This window comes from Hyaena hyaena, unplaced genomic scaffold (assembly GCF_003009895.1).
Source record: "Hyaena hyaena isolate Hyena2069 unplaced genomic scaffold, ASM300989v1 scaffold_187, whole genome shotgun sequence".
In the NCBI taxonomy this organism is placed as follows: Eukaryota; Metazoa; Chordata; class Mammalia; order Carnivora; family Hyaenidae; genus Hyaena; species Hyaena hyaena.
This window is the reverse complement of record NW_024080820.1, coordinates 1,807,182-1,828,000: the sequence shown is the minus strand read 5'-3', so window position 1 is coordinate 1,828,000 and position 20,819 is coordinate 1,807,182. Positions and strand designations below refer to the sequence as shown.

At 44.6% G+C, this 20,819-nt stretch overlaps 1 protein-coding gene across 10 annotated transcripts in view; it reads right to left on the bottom strand.

Annotated features, from left to right (window-relative positions):
• Nucleotides 1–9,325: 9,325 nt before the first annotated feature.
• The window catches only part of DCUN1D4 (defective in cullin neddylation 1 domain containing 4), an 85,358-nt gene continuing 73,864 nt past the window's right edge, over nt 9,326–20,819 (bottom strand). For 6 of the 10 annotated variants that reach the window (XM_039241083.1, XM_039241084.1, XM_039241087.1 and 3 more), the window contains 3 exons: nt 14,984–15,088; nt 12,767–12,869; nt 9,326–12,656 (listed from right to left, as the gene is read on the bottom strand). In XM_039241083.1, the coding sequence (XP_039097014.1) occupies nt 12,601–12,656; nt 12,767–12,869; nt 14,984–15,088 (264 nt within the window). In that variant the 3' untranslated portion in view covers nt 9,326–12,600. Of the gene's footprint in view, nt 12,657–12,766; nt 12,870–14,983; nt 15,089–17,152; nt 17,239–20,819 lie in introns of those variants that run through there. The other 4 variants (XM_039241086.1, XM_039241088.1, XM_039241089.1 and 1 more) reach the window with 4 other exon arrangements.

Here is a 20,819-nt window from a genome sequence, read left to right as displayed (position 1 = left end):
TATATATTTATATATCTCCCCCCCCCCCCAAGAGAAGTTATATCTGAATCTGTAAGGCAGTTAGACTGAGGGCAATCACATCAGGGATTGGGTTGATTCAGAACTGAGCTCTAATCCTTTGAGTACTTTGAGTACTATTTCCAGCTCACCCTTACTTGTAAACCTCTCTAGCTTCTCAGAGTCAAAATTTAAGTCTGGGGGTTTACCAAAGCCCATCCTGCTCGGCAGACTCTGAACTTGAATTTTATCACCCCTTATCAGTGAGTCCTTCAAAAGACTCAGTGAGTCATAGAGCCCTCACCCTCTGCTTTCACTTTCAACATGGACAATTTTCTGAAGGGAAAAAGTGACCTCAAATACTAGCTCATCTCTCTTGGCTTCTTTCTTCTTCTAGATCTTTGTCCAACCAATGTCCACTTCCTTAGTAGCCTTTCAATTCCTTCAAACGGATTCTAAAAATATTTTGCCTTACTTTTTAAGCTATCCTTATGAGGAATTGTCCAAGACAGCCACCTTAGGAAGCAAACTTCATATGCCATCTATGTACTTCCCAAGAATGTGACCAATTTAGAATAAGAATCGGTCTTATTTCCCGGGACCTTTGGTCCTTCCATATTATAAAATATTTTATAGCTGATTTTTACATTAATTGTTGCACCTGATGGTTTTTCTCAAGGCCATTATAGCATATTCTCTGTTCTTGCCCCATTGCCTAAGACAGACCCCAAGTTCAGCCTAAGCAACTCATGAAGGTGGAAAAGGGTTATCTAGTGTGATATATGTGACCTCCTCTTCTCCAGCCATCACTTTTTGTTAATGTTTATTTATTTTTAAGAGAGCGTGTGTGTGTGAGTGGGGAAGGGGATGGGAGGAGACAGAGTATCTGAAGCAGGCTCTGCACTGACAACAGCGAGCCCAGTATGGGGCTCGGACTCACAAACTGGGACACCGTGGTATCATGATCTGAGCCAAAGTTGGATGCGCAACCGACTGAACCACACAGGCACCCCACTTTTTTGTTTTTGATGAGCATCGGGATTTCCTTCACTTTGCCTGGCATATGGGCGATGACAAGTGTTAAGCTAATGGGATAGTTGGGGCAAAGTGAGACATTTGAGTGGGGACCCTATTTACCACCACGAGATGGATCTTTCCATGAGAAGAAAGCTATCACATCTCCCCTTGTTTCCTAATATGTCCACAGAACATTCTGGCTGGTCTTATACAATCACAACCACCAATGGCCAGGCTTCTCAAGGACTCTCCAGCTCTTGTGTGAGGTGGCCTTTCAGCTCTCTCACCAAACAGGAGACACATTTGGAAAGTGACAGGGATTACCCAGCTATCGTTTGATTTCTCATATTGAAGGAACCTTCAGAATATGCTTTCCAACCCCTCCACTTGACTATCACATTGAGGTATAGCCTCCCATCTTCTGAGGGATCCACAGAATTATTCAGTTAGTCTCCAAAGCTTGGGTTTGGGGAGTACAGGGTTGGATAATGATGGGGAAAGTCAACCTCTGATTCTTCTTTCTCTATTAAATGGGTTACCATGCCAGCAATGTCACAGTCTTGGGTGGGGGGGGAGGAAGGCCCACCCACCTCTGTTCTTCAGCTTCCTCCTCTCACCATCAGTTCCATTTCTAGATTGCTCCCCACAGGAATGGTTGTCTTTTACCTAGTTAGACTCTTGGTCTCCTACACGTCCATCCTTCAGAACAGCCTTCAAGATCTCCTGTTTGTCAGGTGGGACTCTAGCCCTGGAGATGGCCCACAGGAAGAAACTAGAGCACCCCTGGGTGAGTCCTCTTTACCTAAGTCTTTACCTTAGCTTCTTTCTACCTTAGCTTCTCGCTTTCTGTAGGGCTTACTGTATTCTTGGAAATATTTGACCTCCTCTGATGTTTGTTCCAAATTAGGAAGGGGTAGTCTGGTATTCCTCATATTGTAACTCTGAGGCACAGCGTGCCTCCTCATCCCACTTTTGCTTTTAATCTACCAGATGGCCCACGCCAGTATCACAGAATAATCACGCAAATATCATCTATTGTACCTGTAGTTTGAAAGGCACAGAAAGCCACTGGCTGGATGCTACCACTCCAGTAACTTGGGAAGTTTCTCGTGCTTGTCTTAGTCTTTCTCTGCTATCTTCTTACACCTGAGGTTTTTCTGCCCAAGTGTGTTAACTATTCACAGGGATTGACCACAGGGACGGTCTGGATTTGAAGACAAGTAGGAATGGCATCTCAGCTCAACTATGGAGACATCCACTTTGTTTTGCCACCCCTTCACCTAGACAACAATGCAAAATATATGCAACCATTCGAGGATTCGTGGTAGTTCAAATCCGTGGACATGGCGTCGCTGGGTTTCCCTTGTTTTTATTTCTCTCGGGGCAATGAGACCTATACCTTAATCATCATTTCTCATTCTCCTCAGGGGCTCTTCCATACTTCCATCTCTCTCCTTGAACCTCCTAGCTCTCCCTTCTCTCGTTCAGTAGAAATCTTTGAATCAGTCTCTGAGATCAGATCTCATAAGGTGAGACCACTTAACTACTTCCTACTCATTTACAGACCTTTCCCTTCCTGTCTCAGGGGAAAACTGGTCCCTTGCTCTAAGTCTCCACTTGGCTGTAGGGTCCTTTCTCCTGCTTCCTCCAGTCCTCATTCCATCACCATCTCCTTTCTCCCCTTTAGCTTGAGAATTTTCCCCACTTCAAGAAAGGAGGGAAAAGCAGCAGATTCATTGGCCATAGTAACATGTAAGTAACTACCAGAACTGGTTTTAAACTTGTCCCTGCTGATCAATGACAGCTTTGTATCCTCAGTACCCATGTGTGACACTGTGATAATAAGAAATGTGTATTTGGTTTTGGTCCCAGATCCCGGCATAGTTCCTAAATCCCTTGGAAATTCCCTAAGTGATGAGAGGATTAGGATATGTTTTGTAATGTTAATGAGGTGACTTTTAGAAAGCCCCTAGGTAACCTAAGGAAGGGCTGACTTCCAGGGAAACGAATCACGTGATTAGAGGGTTGGAATCTTCAGTCCCACCTCCCCTTGCCCCCAAGTCCATAGAGGGGCTGGAGATTAAGTTCAATTACCAATGACCAATGACTTAATCAATTGTGCCTACGTAATGAGGCCTCCCTAAAACCTCTGAAGATGGGTCCAGAGAGCCTTTTGGTTGGGGAACACGTGGAATTTGGGGGAAAGTGGCACACTTGGGGAGCATGAAAGCTCCATGCCCCTTCCCACATATGCACCTCTCCTTCCAGGCATTCCTGAGTTACATCCTTTTATAACAAACAGGCAAATGTAAGTAAATGTTTCTCTGAGTTCTATGAGCCACTCTAGCAAGTTAATTGAACCCGAGGAAGGGATGTGGGAACCTGCAATGTATATGCAGTTGGTGGGAAGCACAGGTGATAAATGCTCTTGCTACTGGTCTCTGAAGTGGAGAGGGGGTGTGTGGCATGGTCTTGTGGACTAAGCCCTTAAGCTGTGGGGTCTAACCAGGTAGCCAGTGTCAGAATGGAGTGAAATGCTGGTGGTGTTAGAAAACACGCAGATCTCACTGTGCCTTTGAAAGCCAGCCCCACGCTTCTGAGTTGGCCAGTCAGCAATATCCTTACTCCAGTGACCTCAGTTCCATGGCTGAAGCACAGCCAATCCATAAACAGTCCCACTTCTGAAAAACCGGCTAATCCCTGAACTTCATGTTTTTGCAGAATGCATAAAATTCGTGGGAGAGGGTCACAAGTATGCCCATCAGAGACCCAAGCAGCACACACGAGGCTTCCATGCCTCAGCTCTGCTTGCGGCAAAGTGGCAAACTTTTCTCTACACCATGTGGCCCGGTCAGCAAACTGTGAGAGGTGGACACATCCAAGTTGAATCCTCACTCTCCCCCCCTTCCAGCTGTGTGACTTAGCACAAGTTACACAAATGTTTGAACCTCCATTTCTTCCGTATACTTCCCATGGCTGTTGAAAGGTGTCTCAGGAGATGAGTGTAAAGCACATTGCCTGGCTGGCCGCCTTCTCTTCTGAAAGGAGCTAAATGATGTCAGTAAGCCACCAACTGGCCTTCCTGTCTACATCCTTCGAATCCACCACAGCTTGCTGGCCATCAACTCTCAAAACAAAACCCATGGATATACACATGACATCAGTGTCTAAAGTAACAAAGGTGATTGTGTTGAACCAGAAAGTCTAATTTTTTTCTGGTTCACTATCATGAGTCTGTCACCTACAATGACATCTCATAGTGGTCAGAATTCAAAAAGAACTTTGCCTAAAAGAGCTGTAAAAGTCTATTCCCTTATACACCCAAATGTCCATGGTGGAGCAAGTCGGGGGCGGGGGGCGGGGGGAGTGGAGCAAGTCGGGCTCCGGGCACGTTCTAGCAACTTGTTCTTTTAACAGGGAGGGTGGGGGTCGGGAACAGGGAGACCCAACTGCTTAGCTGCAAAGATTTTTTTTTTTTATATTTTTATTTATTTCTAGGGGAGAGAGGGAGAGAGACAGCATGAGCAGGGGAGGGTCAGAGAGAGAGGGAGATACAGACTCTGAAATAGGCTCCAGGCTCTGAGCTGGCAGTCAGCACAGAGCCCGACGTGGGGCTCGAACCCACGAACCACGAAATCATGACCTAAGCGAAAGTCGGACGCTTAACCGACCAAGCCACCCAGGTGTCCCTGCAAAGATTTTGACAGACTCCACAAAAAAAAACCCAAAAAACCCCAAAGAAACCAACACCCCCCCCCAAACATATGCTGTATGAAGACTGAATCAATTCTGACAAAGTGGAGAAAGCATAGGGTATCTGCTGAGACTTGAGTCTCTGAAAATCTGTTAGCAGGTGAACTCCCTGCTTTCTGAGCACCGGCCATACCTTGGCCCCGCTTGCCCCATCGTTCCCCACGGAGTTTCCCCACCCCTAAATCCCTCTGCCGTCAAGTCAGACCCTTCTCACCTTCCAGCATCTTGGCTTCCCAACGCCATGCAGAACCTCGGGCGTCTTCCTCCCAGGAGTGTCCTGCCTTCTGTGAAGATGCCTAGTGGCTGGGCCCTGGGGAAGGATACTCCTGGAAAACGGAGCTTCCCGTGCCCCTCCCGTGGGGAGCAGGCTGGGGTGCTCTGCACCAGTTTCCTCCATCTGCTGAGTGGGCAGGCTCAGGGCCAATCTCCAGGGACGGCAGAGATGTACACCCTCTGTAAGAGGGCAAAGAGAGCATCTCACACCTGCTAGAAGCCTCACACTGTGTGGGAGTCTTCAACTGTAGTCGGCCTTCCCCAGAGTGAACTTTGGGACTCTGGGAAGGTGCGCCTGCACCGGGGAACATCTTGACTGTCTCCAGCTTGATTGTAGCTGGCTCATTCCTTATCATTTGTCATGAGATATTTCTTCTGTTGGCGCTTTTTCATCAGTTGTATTGCTAGCTCTTGGTGACAACCACAAACTCCTGGACCGAGAAGCCTAATCTAATGCCCCTGTCGCTATCTTTGCACACACTACTAGACACGCCCTGAGAGTCATCTTTGCTGAGTCCCCATCTATAACATCCTACTCTCCAGAGGAACTCTAGGTTCCGACTGAGTTGGTGTCTTTCTGGTCTACCATTTATTTATAAGTGACTGATGCCACCTGCACCCAATGGGTGCGAGACCCACCCCCACCCAGAGGTCCCTCCAAACTCTTCAGTCTGTTGACTTTTTTTTTTTTAATTTTTTTTTTAATGTTTTTTATTTATTTCTAGGAGAGAGAGAGAGAGAGAGAGAGACAGCGTGAGCAGGGGAGGGTCAGAGAGAGGGAGTCACAGACTGAAACAGGCTCCAGGCTCCGAGCTGGCAGTCAGCGCAGAGCCCGATGCGGGGCTCGAACCCACGAACCGCGAGATCATGACCTGAGCGAAAGTCGGACCCTCAACCGACTAAGCCACCCGGGCGCCCCCAGTCTGTTGACTTTCTATTTACCCCAGTGCCCACTCTGCACACTTACAAATGTTAAAGCCTGCGTTCCCAATTTCACATAGGTGCTCTGCCTAACATAAAGTTTGTTGATACAATGATCATACTGAGAATCTGAAAATCAACCTTGATTAGAGCAATGGAGGAGGAATAAGAATGTGAAGCATTTATGAGTACACTGAGACATGCAGAATGGGTTGCTGAAAGGCACATATTATTCTATTGGGATTATGTGTGACGGAGTCATAACCCTTGTCTGAGTCCCATTCTCAAGATGGAGGAGGTAGGAGCTCCCACAAGTAATGAAGCCAAAACAAGTCATAAGCAAGTAGACATGAAATGAGATGGCTCTTAACGTACTATTGAAAGTTGGCCAAAACTTTTTGGTGAATTAGCTCACTGGCTGTGAGTACAGCTGTAGCTCTCTGTTATCAACACATTTATCCCAAGATTTCTAGAAAACACCAGCTTGAATTTCAGATATTCAAATTCAGGCAATTCTGAGATGTCTCTGGAAAAAAAAAACAAACAAACCCCTCAAACTTTGACTTTCTTATTGCCCTGGTTCTTCACAGCCCACATGCCTCAGGGAGTGATTGCAAAGGACTTTTTTTCCAAAGGGCTGAATACATTTCTCCAGAAGAGATTTACATGTTAAATGATGTTTTAAGACATCCCCATTTAATTACTATAGACATTTTGTGTTTTTCAGTTTCCAATTATTATTCCCAGTATAGCCTACTTACTCACTCACCGTAATTTCTAAGCAAGTACTTGTACACACGGGATGATTTTATTTTTCGTTATGGCAATTGAAGATAAATGTTAAGAACAAATTCGGGGGAGGGGAACCCCAAACTATTTTTTGCTGAATGGGCCAAAAGTGGTGAGAGTGCTCTATTTTGGATTATCTTCTTTCCGCCCTATGTGCTTAGATAAGTAGACAGGGCCAGAAAGCTTAATGGGTTCTTTCTTTAGGTGACAGGTTTGTTTCCTTTCTAGCTGTAACTAAGTTTCACTGGCAATTCTTTTCTAAAGGAATCATGAAAGCTTTTCTCTCTCCTTCCGCCTGCAAATTTCTCTTCATGCTAAGATTTGGGGATAACATTCAAATGAGTTTCAGGTATTATTTCAAAATTGTATAATTAATTCAAAATTATTTTAGAGAACAGTCTTTAAAAATGGCCCTTTGGAGCAACATTCCTATAAATTTTTTTAAAAATGTTTTTTATTTATTTCCAGGAGAGAGAGAGAGAGAGAGAGAGAGAGAGAGAGAGAGAGAGAGAGAGAGTGAGCGGGGGAGAGAGAGAGAGAGAGAGAGACAGCGTGAGCAGGGGAGGGTCAGAGAGAGGGAGTCACAGACTGAAACAGGCTCCAGGCTCTGAGCCGGCAGTCAGCACAGAGCCCGACGCGGGGCTCGAGCCCACAAACCACGAGATCATGACCTAAGCGAAAGTCGGACGCTTAACCGACTAAGCCACCCAGGCGCCCCACCTATAAATTTTTTTTTTTGATGTTTATTCATTTTTGAGAGAGAGAGAGAGAAATGGACAGAGAGAGGAAGACAAGAATCTGAAGCAGGCTCCAGGCTCTGAGCTGTGAGCACAGAGCCCGACACAGGGTTCCAACACACGAACTGTAAGATCATGCCCTGAGCTGAAGTCAGACGTTTAACCGAATGAGCTACCAGGGCCCCCCTGTTATCTTTTTTCCTTCGTAGGTTTGCTGCAATGCCCTGGGTTTTTGTCTTGAGCAGGTATTAGTGATTTATTCTCTCCCTAGTCTATCTTGTTTGTTACATTGCTGAAGAACTTTAATTCCTGTGAATTTTCTTAAGTGTTTATTTTTGAGAGAGAAGAGGGAGAGGAGGAGAGACAGAGATGGGGGGCGTGGGGGAAAAAGAGAGAGAGAGAGAGAGAGAGAGAGAGAGAGAGAATCCCAAACAGGCTCCATGCTACCAGTGCAGAGCCCAATGCGGGGCTAGATCTCACGAATCACGAGATCATGACCTGAGCCGAAATCAAGTCGGACACTTAACTGACTGAGCCTCCCGGGCATCCCTCAAGTCCTGTGAATTTTTAGGTAGACTAGTATTGCTCAGAGAAACACATCTCCTATTCCTATTTTGTAGCACTGGATAAAGCATCTTGGGGTTTTCTGCTGTTTGCTGTGGCTCAGGTTGGGTCCCCTGTCCGAACACTGGCCACCTCCCACTCCTTGCTATCCATATGGAATAAGACTTTTCCCTTCATTCCACCCACCATCTTTGTAGGTGTCTGCAAGAGTATTTTCTTGAACTGACCCTCAGCTTTTGGTCCAAATTATAGTCGAAAGACCACCTACAGCACCAGTTTAAACAGAGTGCATCTAGATTCTGTTTTAGGAATCTTGTCTTCGACCTCCAGTCTTGCTTTCACGCTTCTGGGAGTCTTAAAGCCTGGATCAGTCCCTGAGGGTTCCCTAATCTTTACGTGAAGCTTCTCAGGTCCCGGCAATTCTTTGTCAGGTGCAAACGCTGTGACTTGCTTCCTTCCGCATACGTTTTCTGGGCACCAGTCTGCGCCAGAAGTCCTGCGGTCGGGAGCTCATATTCTAGCACGAGACACTCTTCAGAGAGCGGTCACCAGGGCTGACATACCCCACAGACTAACTGGGTTGTGGCGCTGGAGGTAGTAAACATGGTCATTCCTGCCTGGCTCTGGCACATAGTAAACGCTCCGTTATTTAGAAATACACAACGTACGGTTGTGGATCTTCTTAAATCACGGGTTGGCTGAGGAGTGTTTGTGCTGTACCTGGAACCGTTCTAGATTAGAAGAGACTCAAGAGGAATGACAGCCAGATGCAATGCTTTCCCCCAGATTACGAAAATAAAACTGCTGTCGAGGCCAATATTGGTACAAATAGATTTTAATCCATGCTATTAGGTAATAATCTTGTATCAGTGTTAAATTTCTTGAGAGTGATCATGGTATTGTGGTTATAAAAGTGTCCTTGTTTCAAAACATGAGGTTTGAAGCCTCATAATGTAATTTACTCTCAGTTCAGAAAAAAGTGTTTCTAGCCACAGAGAGAAGTGCACATGCGTGCGCGCACACACACACACACACACTCACACTCGGGGGTACAGAAAAGGTGGCAAAACATTAACAAGCAGAAAATGTAGGTGACGGGTATACGGGTGGGTGTTCACGGTATTGTTGCATTTTTTTCTGTAGCTTTGAAATTCTTCAATATAAAATTGGGGTGTGGGGCGGGGGAGGAAACAAAAGATAAAAATACTCTGGAACTACCTTCAGGGCCGTTTGAAGCAAAAGCCCAAGAAGTGAAGAAAGAATCCACACATCGGTTCTGAAACCAAACACAAATACTTTTTATTTATGGGATATCATTTTACATCAATTCCATTAAAACCTAAAACCGGTCTGCTGTACTCAAGTCAGGTGGCATAACAGTATTTTAGTTAAGCTGGAGTCACAGGACTTGCACGCGTTCATGGATGTGATGCAAATACTGACGACACGAAGCGTTCACAGTTACAGGTTGGCTGCTGTCCGTTCAACAGTAAAACCCCCGAGGGAAAGGATTTTATGATAAAAAGCAACCCATGTTTTGGTCTCATTTACAGACACCCAACATTTAGTTGGTCAATGAATTCTATACATTTATTATACAACTATGAAAGAATAAAAGATAAGGCTTACAGAGGTATTTTAGCAGTTGTGAGAATAAAAACCAAGGGCACAAACTAATTTGGAAAGCTCTCCGTATAAACTTCGAAAGCACTGTTAAAATGGAGACTGCGAGGCAACAGATGTCTGTCGTTAAAGGAGAAATCTAGAGGTCCGTCTAGTCAGCTTTTGTAAAAACTTAATTCAGAGTTCATGCTTCAAAAGAGCTGCATGTCGCCTTACAGCGGGTGTTCCTGGCAAACCGAGTCATGAAATTTCTGACCCACCAGTGAACACCGAGGACACCGTTGTACTCCGTGACAACGGGGTATTGCGATGTGTAGTTCAAAACACAGTGGAAGGAGAGAAAGGGTGTAGACAGGTAAGAAAGAAAAACCAGAAGAAGGCACCCTCATTTAACATGAGCCACGAAACAAGTGTCTGACGACTGCTCGATTTTATGGGACTTAGGAACACATTTAAGAGAAAAGTTATCTTATTACTCATTTGGCCCCTTCCTCGCTCCCTAGAAATAACTGCTGACTGCATAAAATCGTGAGCTAAGGGCAAGCACTCCACAGTCACAGAGGCTTATTTTTCAAGGGAATTTAAAAATTATTTGGAGCTTTCTAAATATGCAAGATTATCACCACGTTGGAATACCGACTTGCACTTTATGCATCACCAACAGAATTTACTCGGGTTTCCCGCCCATCATCAAGATGTTCACCGTGGATGAAATGTAACGTCTCCCCGTAACAGTCCTTTTGTGTTAGGACGAGCTGTGCTTAGCATTTAAAACATTCTCCAGTTTCTAACAACAACTTTTACAATAATTTCATGTGTGATTCACGTTTGTTTAAACAAAACTGCAAGTGATCAAATTTGAGAACCGTGGCCGTTAACGTGTTTTTTTTTTTTTTTTTTTTTTTTGTTTTTTATTTTTTTGGGATACTTTTTTTAAGGAATCGAGTTCATCAACAACTCAAACGTGGCTATGGGCAATTGCCCCTGGAGTTAACGGGCACCCGCTGGCACGGAACCCCCTGCAACACATGGGTCCCAAGAGCTGTGCTTGCCGTCCGCATCTTCTATTCTTTTCAGGTATTAATTTGTGCAAACTGGTATGAATTTGTAAGGTAGAAGTGAGCCTACAATTCCTAAGCAAGGAATGATTAAGTATGCTTCATCACTACAGAGATTTTCACGCTTCTGGTTTATTTCACAGCAAACCAAACATTTCTATTTGGTAGAAAAAGAAAGTAATTTCACTCTACCGTATCATGATTTTGTATATGCACACACACCGTATATACATACAAAATTTCTGTCTTTGGTGGTTCAGTTAGGGAAAAAAATAATATGAAAATCTGAACACTGTTTGCAAAGAAACTGTGAATAGTGGTCAAGAGTAGCATTGTCTGTGTGCTTTACTCACTGAATGCCATTTAAAAGGTTCACACTGAATCCAAAAGATATTTTTGGCCCGATTTTGAAATAACCCAAACCCCTTCCGATCATTATTCAATCGTGGACCCTGCTCACATCTATAGGATTCATTTGTTCAAATGCACCATTAGCTTTTTACTTGGTTTGTATCGTTACACTTTTACATTTTCACAAAACGTTAGGGACTAAATTAGTCATTCAATAGCACCAGGTAGTTGAGGGGAAACATGTTAGCTATACATTTCCTCAGAAAGGGTAAGGCAAGGAGGGAAAAAAAAAAAAAAGACACAGAATACAAACCCCAAAATACCATTCTGTTTACTCTCGTTTCCTCATCCACATAAATAATGGCTATCACCTTTCTGTACACATTACCCAGGTAATGAATGACGAGTGGCCCCTCCAGGAAAGGTCCTGCTGTGTAATAAAGTTAGCTCGCTGCTGGTGGTCTCCTGTCCACTGCCTGCAATGGACATTCTGCCAGGAAAAGCCTAGCATGAAAGAAACAAAACAAAACAAAACCTCTCACTTACAGTAGAGTTCTTTTTCCAAAAAACTAGAAAATTAGACACCATGAAAGCTTCACTGAAAATCCAAACCACAACTAAAAGTGCTCTGCGGTGACAAACTGCCAGCAAACCATCAGGTTTCCACGGAGGAGGCAAAGTCAGCGTTACGTCGAACGGCACGCGAAGGCTCTGCACACCCGACACCGACTAGGAGAGTGCAAAAGGAAACACAAGAGCCGCTAAAGGAGGGTTGTGAGAGTTTCGAGCTCATTTTTAAAAGGTGCAGTTTTAATCTGCTCACGTGTACCTATATTCAGACGACTCCTGCTTTACCATCAGAGAATAAAACCCTACACCTTGTGCAGTGGAAACGCCTGTGGCCCGGTGCGAGTCTGTGTGCTCACGTGAGTAGAACTCCCATCGTTTCAAAAGCGCTCACGTTTAAGTAAACTGAATTCTGTTTGGCATATGCCTCTGCAAAGTTAGGATTCCCACCTCCCTCCAAAAGTTGGCCTCTTAAACAAGAAGGTTAATTCTGGCAACATTTGCTCATGGTAACGGCTGTTCTCTCTCGTCTTCGGAAATGCTACGTTTGAGACCAAATAAAGTATAATTGGCTCGTTTGAAAAAAGGGACTAGAAATATGCCACAAAAATTATTTTTACAATACAGTTCTGCAGAAATAATCTCTAGGTGAAGCTTTTTCTTTTTATACACATATACAAAATTTAAACAGCAATATACACATCATCACAGTGAGGACGTTGGCAAATTCACCAATCTGTAGTGTAAATACGAACCGCAAAGCAGCCTTCCAAGAGAACAATGCTACACGCAAGCAGGGCTGACCCGTTCAATAGCAGACACCACAACGTCCCTACAGAAGGGAGACAGTGCAAGAGAAGCAGCATGCGCTTGGGTACAAACAGCAATTTATGGCTAATGGTTGACATATCTGTGGTAACAGTGACTCTCTCGTTGCTGTGCATAAAGTCCTAGGACATCTGTTTGTCTTTATACCACTCTACAAACTCGTCCAACAAAACTGGCCCTGAAGAGAGAGAGAGAGAGAGAACAAGACAGCTATGAGGCTCTTCCTGGCGAGGGGTGCGCGTGAATGCACGGCGAGGGGGTGCGCGGGCGCCCAGCGCCGGTACTTACATGCTCCATCTTCGTCGTAGTTGCTGAGGTCAAGGTTAATTGTCCTGCTAAACTCTAGCACATTGCACCACTGGTCTTTGTTAATAACTTTATATTTTGATTGCTGATGGAGGGAAAAGTAATATGAATTACTGACACTCAGAATTAACAAATGGCACAGTTTCAACTGCTGTATGAATCAACTTAATCAAGTTTGCGAAGGTTAACTCTTCCCATTTGAGGTATGTTAAGCACCAGTCTGGGAGAAAGAGCAAAACTGAAGATGACAATTGGCATTAGAAAAATATTATGAGGGCTCAACACAAAATGACAAGCACATCAAGGAAACAGGATTTTTACCCCTAGAAGTGAAATTTCTAACCTGCAAAAAGTCCTTTTATAAAAAAGAGATAATTAACCTACTTCACAGAGATACTGCAAGAATTAAAAGATAATTTATGTAAAGTACTTGGCATTCAGTGCTTGGCAGAAAGCAGGGGCAAAGAAAGAGCCGCTCCCATTAAGAACCCTGCCCCAATTGGCACGGCTCCCCGGCCGCGGTCAGCACAAAGTACACACAGCAGCGACTCACTCTCGGAGAAGGTGCGAAGCGCTATCAGCGGTCTCACAACTAGGCGCTCCATCCAGCCACTGGAGAAAGTTAATTGTTCTAACAATTCAAACCTTGAATCTAATCACAGAAGAAATAAATCAGAATCCCCAAAAAGTGGGTTTTCTGTTGCTCTTACGCAAGAAATATGCCACAGGTATATTTTAAAGTATATGGTTCCTGTAGGGAGACTGGAAACTAAAACCCAGATTCAACAGTTGTGGAACTCTAACCACTAACTATCAGGAACACGGGAAAACAATACAGGTACATTAAAGCAAAGAGCTGAGCCAATGGTTTTGAGGATACAAATGTGAGAGAAGCTCAGATGAAAAGGTCGCTGTGTCCTTTGAAAAGGGAAAACGCAAACTAAGGTAAAAGAGAGAACAGAGCACAGCCTACAGGTTGAACTTTCTGAGCGATGCAAAGCAAACATCGGTCACGGAACAGTTGAAGATGCTTCTGGAATTGTGCAGGCAGACCTGCTTGCGGCAAGGTCTCTCAGCTAAAATGCTCCTCCCGCTTGGGCTCCAAGTCTGCTCAACTCTGAGAATAAGGACCTATTTCTACTCGTTTTCCAAAGAGAGCTAGCATTTCACCAGACGGACAGAGAAATTAGAACAGACCATTTGGAGACGTGGATCGCCACAGACACTTCTTATAGGAAAACTAGAGTTTTTAGACCTGTCTTGGGAGTCCTGGTTAGTAACGTTAAAAGCAACTTTTAATAACAGTCCTCAAAGAATCGTTATCAGCTGGAAGTGTTTCGGGGCCAGTACATGCGATGTAGTTGTACGGAACGTTATGGCAGGAGTAAAGCTGGTCAGGGTCCGGCCCAAGCTGTCCTCAAGATCTCAGCACCCTCATCCTTTCAAGCAAAGGGCACTCTTTAAGGGGCTTGGGGCTGGAGGGCAAGAAGGGTGCCATCTACGACAACCCAAGTGGCTCAAACTGGCATCTCAGGCACTCCCAGGTCCTACAGTATGACAAGGCATCAAAACCAGCTCCTGATACCCAGCAGCTCAGCACCTCTGCTCGTTAATACTTAGAGCAAACAAACAATGATGGAGTGAAGCGCTGGCATTTTCCTAACGCAGATGTAAAGAAAGGAAACTGAGGGAGATAGTGCCAGTGCGCCTTACACTCGGATTGGTCTGGGTCCCCAAGCTCCCGGAGAGAAAGCAGGTCTCTTACCTATCTAGACGAGACTAGATAACAATATAGTCCAACTTTCTTTTAGTAAGAAGGCAGATGGCTGTTTTTTAACCTTTACTTACTAAAAAAGTGGAAATTCATCTAGAGACACAAAAGAAGGCGAATCTTTCTCATACAGAGCAGAAAATCCTAACAGAAGGAAAGCTTTCCGAGTGGGGCGGGAGAAAGCGCAGGACAGAGAGCTCTAGCGGCCTCAGATGCACCTGCGCTGGGCAGTGATGCGACACACAACCCCACACACAGACACACCCCGAGAACACGGGTAACTGCTCGTGGACGGCAATTACACGTCACCATAATTCCTAAAGGCAGAAAAGTACAACAAACAGAAAATTACGTAAAATGATTAAATAAAGTATACTTGGTAATTCTAAGCAAGCAAACATACATTCCATAAAATAACAATTTGGTACCTCTAAGAATTGGTGAAAAACTGGAAAAAGGGGCCAGATTTTTCCTAATAACAGTCCCAACATGCACTTGGCAGTGTTTATGTCTAGGCTGCGCTGGTCCTTTTCCTGTTTAACAAACAAAAACAAGGATGAGCCAGATGCCCCCAAATAATAAATTCCAATAATCCAAATTTCTATTTCACTTCAACACGAAATTAGTAAACAGCTCATTTACCATACACCATAAAAACCCTGAACCAAGAGACTAAGGTGGGGGGAGGGGAGGCAGTCAAAGGCAATGGAGGGCTTCGTCGGTTCGGTGCTGTATAAATTTACCACGGGAAGTTCATGTCAACTGAGTGATTGCCCTAATGCAAAGGCAGCCAGTTATGCAGTAACAATACCTATGATTATTTCATGGGATAAATAAAAATTTACAACTCAGTCACTTGCTGTTTGACAGTTATGATAATCATCCAAATCATTATTATTGACCCCCAAAGCCCGTAATTAACTAAACGGAATTTAAAGGTTTCAGTTTCCATGCTTCAGAATCAGGTTTCCTTAACAGAAATCCTTTTTTCCAACAATTTTATTTCATCGGTAAATGTTTTTCTTGTACCTAAACATGCTGGAATTAAATTCAACTCCTAATAAATGCTGGGGCTCTGGGGATTCTAAGAGGCTGAATGTGCCCCCCGCTCTGGGGAAGAGCAGTCTAACCTATTACAGTCCTCCTTACCTTGGATTTATTACATGTGAAATCTCTTAGCTGAATACCCCTAACTAGTAGCCCAGTGAAAAACAACATTTTGTAAGGAAACCAGAAGAGAAATGTTACATAAATCTGAATATGGGCAGATGAAGCTCAAATTCACTTATATGTGCAATGAGGACCCTCCTCTCTCACTGTCACCTTCTGTACAAGTTTCCATTCGGGAGCTACAAGCGGGCACTTTCTAGGAAAAGGGACAAAGGACTGGGGACCACAAGCGGTAACCTCACACATCCAGAGCTAGCCTCCCTGGGGTGTGTAAACTACTGTGGCAGTTTGCAAAAGTGCTTTTCTACAAAGGGAGAAAGTGCCTGGCTGTGTCACTCGGGGTGCGATCTAAACGCTCGCCAGAGTTAAGGGATGATGCCATGGCCGCGTATGCAGGCGGCCACACGTACCTTCCGAGAAAATAAACTGTCACCCCAAGGATGCTAATGCGGACGTGCTCTTTAGCACACGGAGAATTTCTGGCCATGACACTGGATTCAGAAGTGAAGGACTAAAACAATACAGCAAATGTGAGGGCCTCGCTCAACAGCAGCAAACAAGGTAGATGCAGATACAGGAAGATGTGCAACAGGTCTGTCTATCGGTCCCAGTCAGAAAGCGTTAATGACCGTTCTCGGACAGACCAGGTCAGATGGCTCCAAGTCCCCCTTCTCTGTCACAGGCCACACAATGAGTCTGATGATGGCGGGGACCCAGTTCCACAGTCCAATGCCAACAGGAGGGACCTCCTTTTCGTGGCATTCTCTGCCAGTCTCCTGGCCGTGCCTACGGTCTTGCTCGGGGCTGTGGCACTCACTCCCATGGAAGGGAGGACCATAGAAAAAGTGCTCCCAGGAGTGCCCACCTTCTGCCCACCACCTCATTGGTTTGTTGCCTTTCAGGGGTTCGTACTTCTGTGATGCACTATGCAAGCAAATGGAAAACTTCCTCTTAACCTGTAACATGGGTGTGGCAGACAGCAACAGCACACCACACTATAAAGCAATCCACAAAAATAAATAAATAAATAAATAAAGAATAAAAAGAAAAAAAGAACGAGTAAACTGTTGAGAACACACGCGGCACCACAGGACCGGGCCCGAAGTGCATTTGTTGAACCACAGCTCAGGGAGCACAGGGCTGACGCCACTGGCACTCTGGAAAAGCTTTTCCTCCGAGAGTTGGTAATCATTCGCTACACTAGAATCGCTAGTCTTGCCTTGATACATTTGTGCCTTCTTCCAACATCAATGCCTCCGTCCCCATCACGATGGACATACACTAAGGTGACAAAAAAAAAAGATACGAAGGACCTGGACAGACTCTTTGCAACAATATAATCATCTGACAAACTGATGGTCATGAAGGATTTCAATGCATGTGTTTGGCAGGGACGCCAAAACATGGAGGAAAGGCATCAGACTCACAGGACCGGAAGCTGAACAGCACTCACTTACTCCTGCTCTGCAAGGGTGCCAGCCAGCAGCTCGCAATCACTAACACCATCTTCTGCCTATCAAATAAGAGAAAGATATTATGGATGCACTCACGGTCGGAACACGGGCATCTTGCTGATAACCAATATTGCCAGTTGAGGGGTAAGGGGGTTGACTAAGTGCAAATGACCATAACTGGAAAGGCTCAAAATTCCTGGGAACCACACCGTTGAGAGATCTCACAGCAAACATCTCCTACACAGCAAAATGGAGACACACCCGGGGGTTCTCTGACAATGATCCTAATGGCAGTCAGTCCCTGTGAAAGGATTCCCATTTCAAAGTGAAATGAATCCGCTGGGATGCTGTGAGGCAGCCGACAACATCATGGGCAGTGAAAAAATTTAAAAATTAAAAAAAAAAAATCACCTTAACAGATTCAAGGAGTACAGCAAAGATACACAGAAGCCCCTCCAAAGAACTTAAATAGTACACTGTCAACACCAACCCTAAGACTCTCTGCTCAGGGGGCACCAAGGAGCAAGGGACAGATTTTGGCATCTCAAGGTCAGACTCGAAGCAGAAAGTACCTTGAGACAGACTGCCAAGAGTCGATCAGTGTCTCTGAAGGCCTATCAAGGTTAAAGGAGAAGAAATGAAACTTGCCTTCCTGCCTATTCCTGACCCAAAATGTGTAGGTATATATTTCATGTGCTTTCATTAAACAAAAGATAACAAAGAACAATTATATTTTTCAAATATTAATAGGAACTGAACAGGTTCTACATACCAGAGATATACTAACTCCCTACAATACACAACTAGATTCTGCCTTGCAGTCTCCTTAAACGCAGATTTTTAAAAAGCAGTTACGGATGAATCAGGCCTCTTAGCGGTGCAGCCGTAAAACCAAAGGAATGTACTCTGAAGATGTGAGGAAGTTATGTTTTGTATACGGAAGAAATGCATTCCTCCACCAAAGTCTAACAATAGCTAACTAAGTAGAAAGTAATTTGGCTAAGGTCTGATTAAAGTTCTAACAACTACATTGAAAAAAAGCACTTTTTATTGAAAAAAAGACTGTTCCAGAATAGGTCTTCTTGTAAAATGTGAAAATTAAGCATTTTTTCCTTAAATGGCTCAAATGGCGTAAGAAACAATAACAGAAAGAAAGCAAGGAACTACAAATATGTAAATATAAATATGGTGTTGTAAAAACGAATCTTCTAACATCTTCCACAGCTGTATCCAGATACGTTGTATAACAGGCCCCAGACTGTTGTAGATGATCTATTTCCAGTGTTCACAAAGTGTTCACAGCTTAAGCCTTATATGTGAAAAGGGGAATCTTGATTTATTACGATGAAGAAAAACACCCTAAAAAAAAATTCCCTACAATTTTCGAGAGAGCCTAACGAGGTGAAGTCAAGAAACAATGCATATGAGTACAGTTCACAAACACAGATGGCAAAAACCAAGTTGGAAATCGCGATGTGAAATCCAAAGGCCTAAACTGCACACAGAAGACACGGGTCCTGCAATTCTCACTGTGGCCACAAGGACTATAAAGAATAAAGAGAAAACGCAGTCCTCCTCAACACAGCTACCTAAGTAAACAAACTTAAGGTACAAATAACGCTAAAGGACTCCAATCTTACTGTAATTCAGTTGAAAATAGAGCGAATCAGTTTTGTGAGTGGGAGCGGTTTTTTTTTTTTTTTAATGCACATGAAAAACAAGCTCCAAGTCCAAAAAACACCAAGAGCGCTCTCTCATTGGGAAAAATGAACTAAATAATTATGCTCTTAGAACTTACCCAACAATTCACTCACAGATAACAATGTCTGCAAGGCAATTACTTAATTAAGCTAAACTACTCACACTTCCTTTAGAACAAAAGAAAAAAAATCTGCCAACAGGCATGGCCTTTCCTTGTCATTTTATTTGGCACAGCTTGTATTACTGTAAGCACCACACTTGGAAAACAAGTCATTATCTGAAACTTGAGGTTCGCAGACAAGCGAAATAATGCCAGGGAAGAACAGTGCGGCCAACTATTTGCAACTCTACGGGTAACTTTTACGGAGAACTTAATCTGTGCCAAGAATTGTTCTAAGTCCCTTAAACTCACTTAAATACAACAAGTGTGTCGGGACAGGCATTATTATGATCGCCACTTTATAAATAAGGAAACTGAGGCACTGGGCACCTAAATGACATGAACCAGGGAGTGTGAGCCCAAGTCTGAGCTCCTCATGGAGTACCGCATCGCTTCCCTGAGAAGAACAAGGAGAGAGGCGGAAACATTCAGAGGCACAGAGTCCAGTTAGCTGTACAAATAACTGCTGGGCAAACCTGGGTGCCCACATTGCCCACAGCGTAATCTTAAAGATAAAATTGGCAAGATTTTCAGGGTAACCAACCTGGGATTAGATGACAACATACTCTTCCTACTTTTGTCCTCGCCCAGGACAAAATCTTTTGTTTTCTTCCTAATTCACAATGAAAACATGAGAGAGAAGTGGCAGTGGCGGGGGTGGTGTGTGTGTGTGGGGGGTGCTGTGTGGAAAGGGAAACTAGACAGACACACTGGTTAAGGAGAAAGTTATTAGGGGAAGTGACTCAAACCACCGCAAAAGACGTAAGTTAGAGACAGGCAGGATTCTCTGATAAGGGGTGGCTGAACAAGGCCGAGGAAAACTTTCCCTAGTAAATTCTATGAGTAACATGCCCTGTCATTTCTAGTGGGCACGGAAATATGACTCAGCTGCTATTTTACGGAGAGGAAGACAACCCAGGAGCTTTGATCTATGGGGACTCCTTACAGCTTCCCTCAGGAGTGGTCACGGAAGCCTGGGGCCTGAGGCTGCCGGGACTACCCTGTCGCCCACTAAGCATGGCAAGAGCGCCTCTCAGTAAGAGGGGCTCCCACATGGCTCTTTTGCCTCCACAGAACCCTCTGTTACAACTTCTTAAAGCTTCAGTTTGAGGAGTGCTTGGGCAAGGACTCCCCCCAGAAAAATCACCCACTGCTCTCTGCACCCCTGTGCCTCATGGGGAAGGCCTCCCTGCTCTCCACCTGGGGGCTCCTGTTGCCTCCACTCTCCTCCCCATCCCATGTGGATCCACCTCTGTTGGTCTAGGCGGCTTCTCGATCCCCTCTGCTCCCCACACCCACAGCCTCCTCACTCAGTCTGTCCCTTCTCTCTCCTTTCTGCACCACGTCCAAACATCCCGCCAGGGAAAGGCCGAGAACACCTGCTCTTCTCAGGGCTAAGATGCTGCTGCTCTCAGTGCCCCCTCAGCCCAACATCTTTCCTCCTCAAAACTCCGAGGTGTCCACTCGCTCCACAACTTCAGCACGCTACCTGCCTCTGCCACAGAGAATGGAGAAAAATCAAATTTAACAGGTATTTAATAACTATTCCAGATCAACAAAAGTTACTATAGTTTTTTAACCTCATTCCACTTGTCCAATTGTACTCTCACTAGGTCCTTTTTAAAAAAAGAATGGGGGGCACCTGGGTGGCTCAGTCGGTTGGTTAAACATCCGACTTTGGCTCGGGTCATGACCTCACAGTTTGTGAGTTGGAGCCTAATGTCGGGCTCTGTGCTTATAGTTCAGAGCCTGGAGCCTGCTTCAGATTCTCTGTCTCCC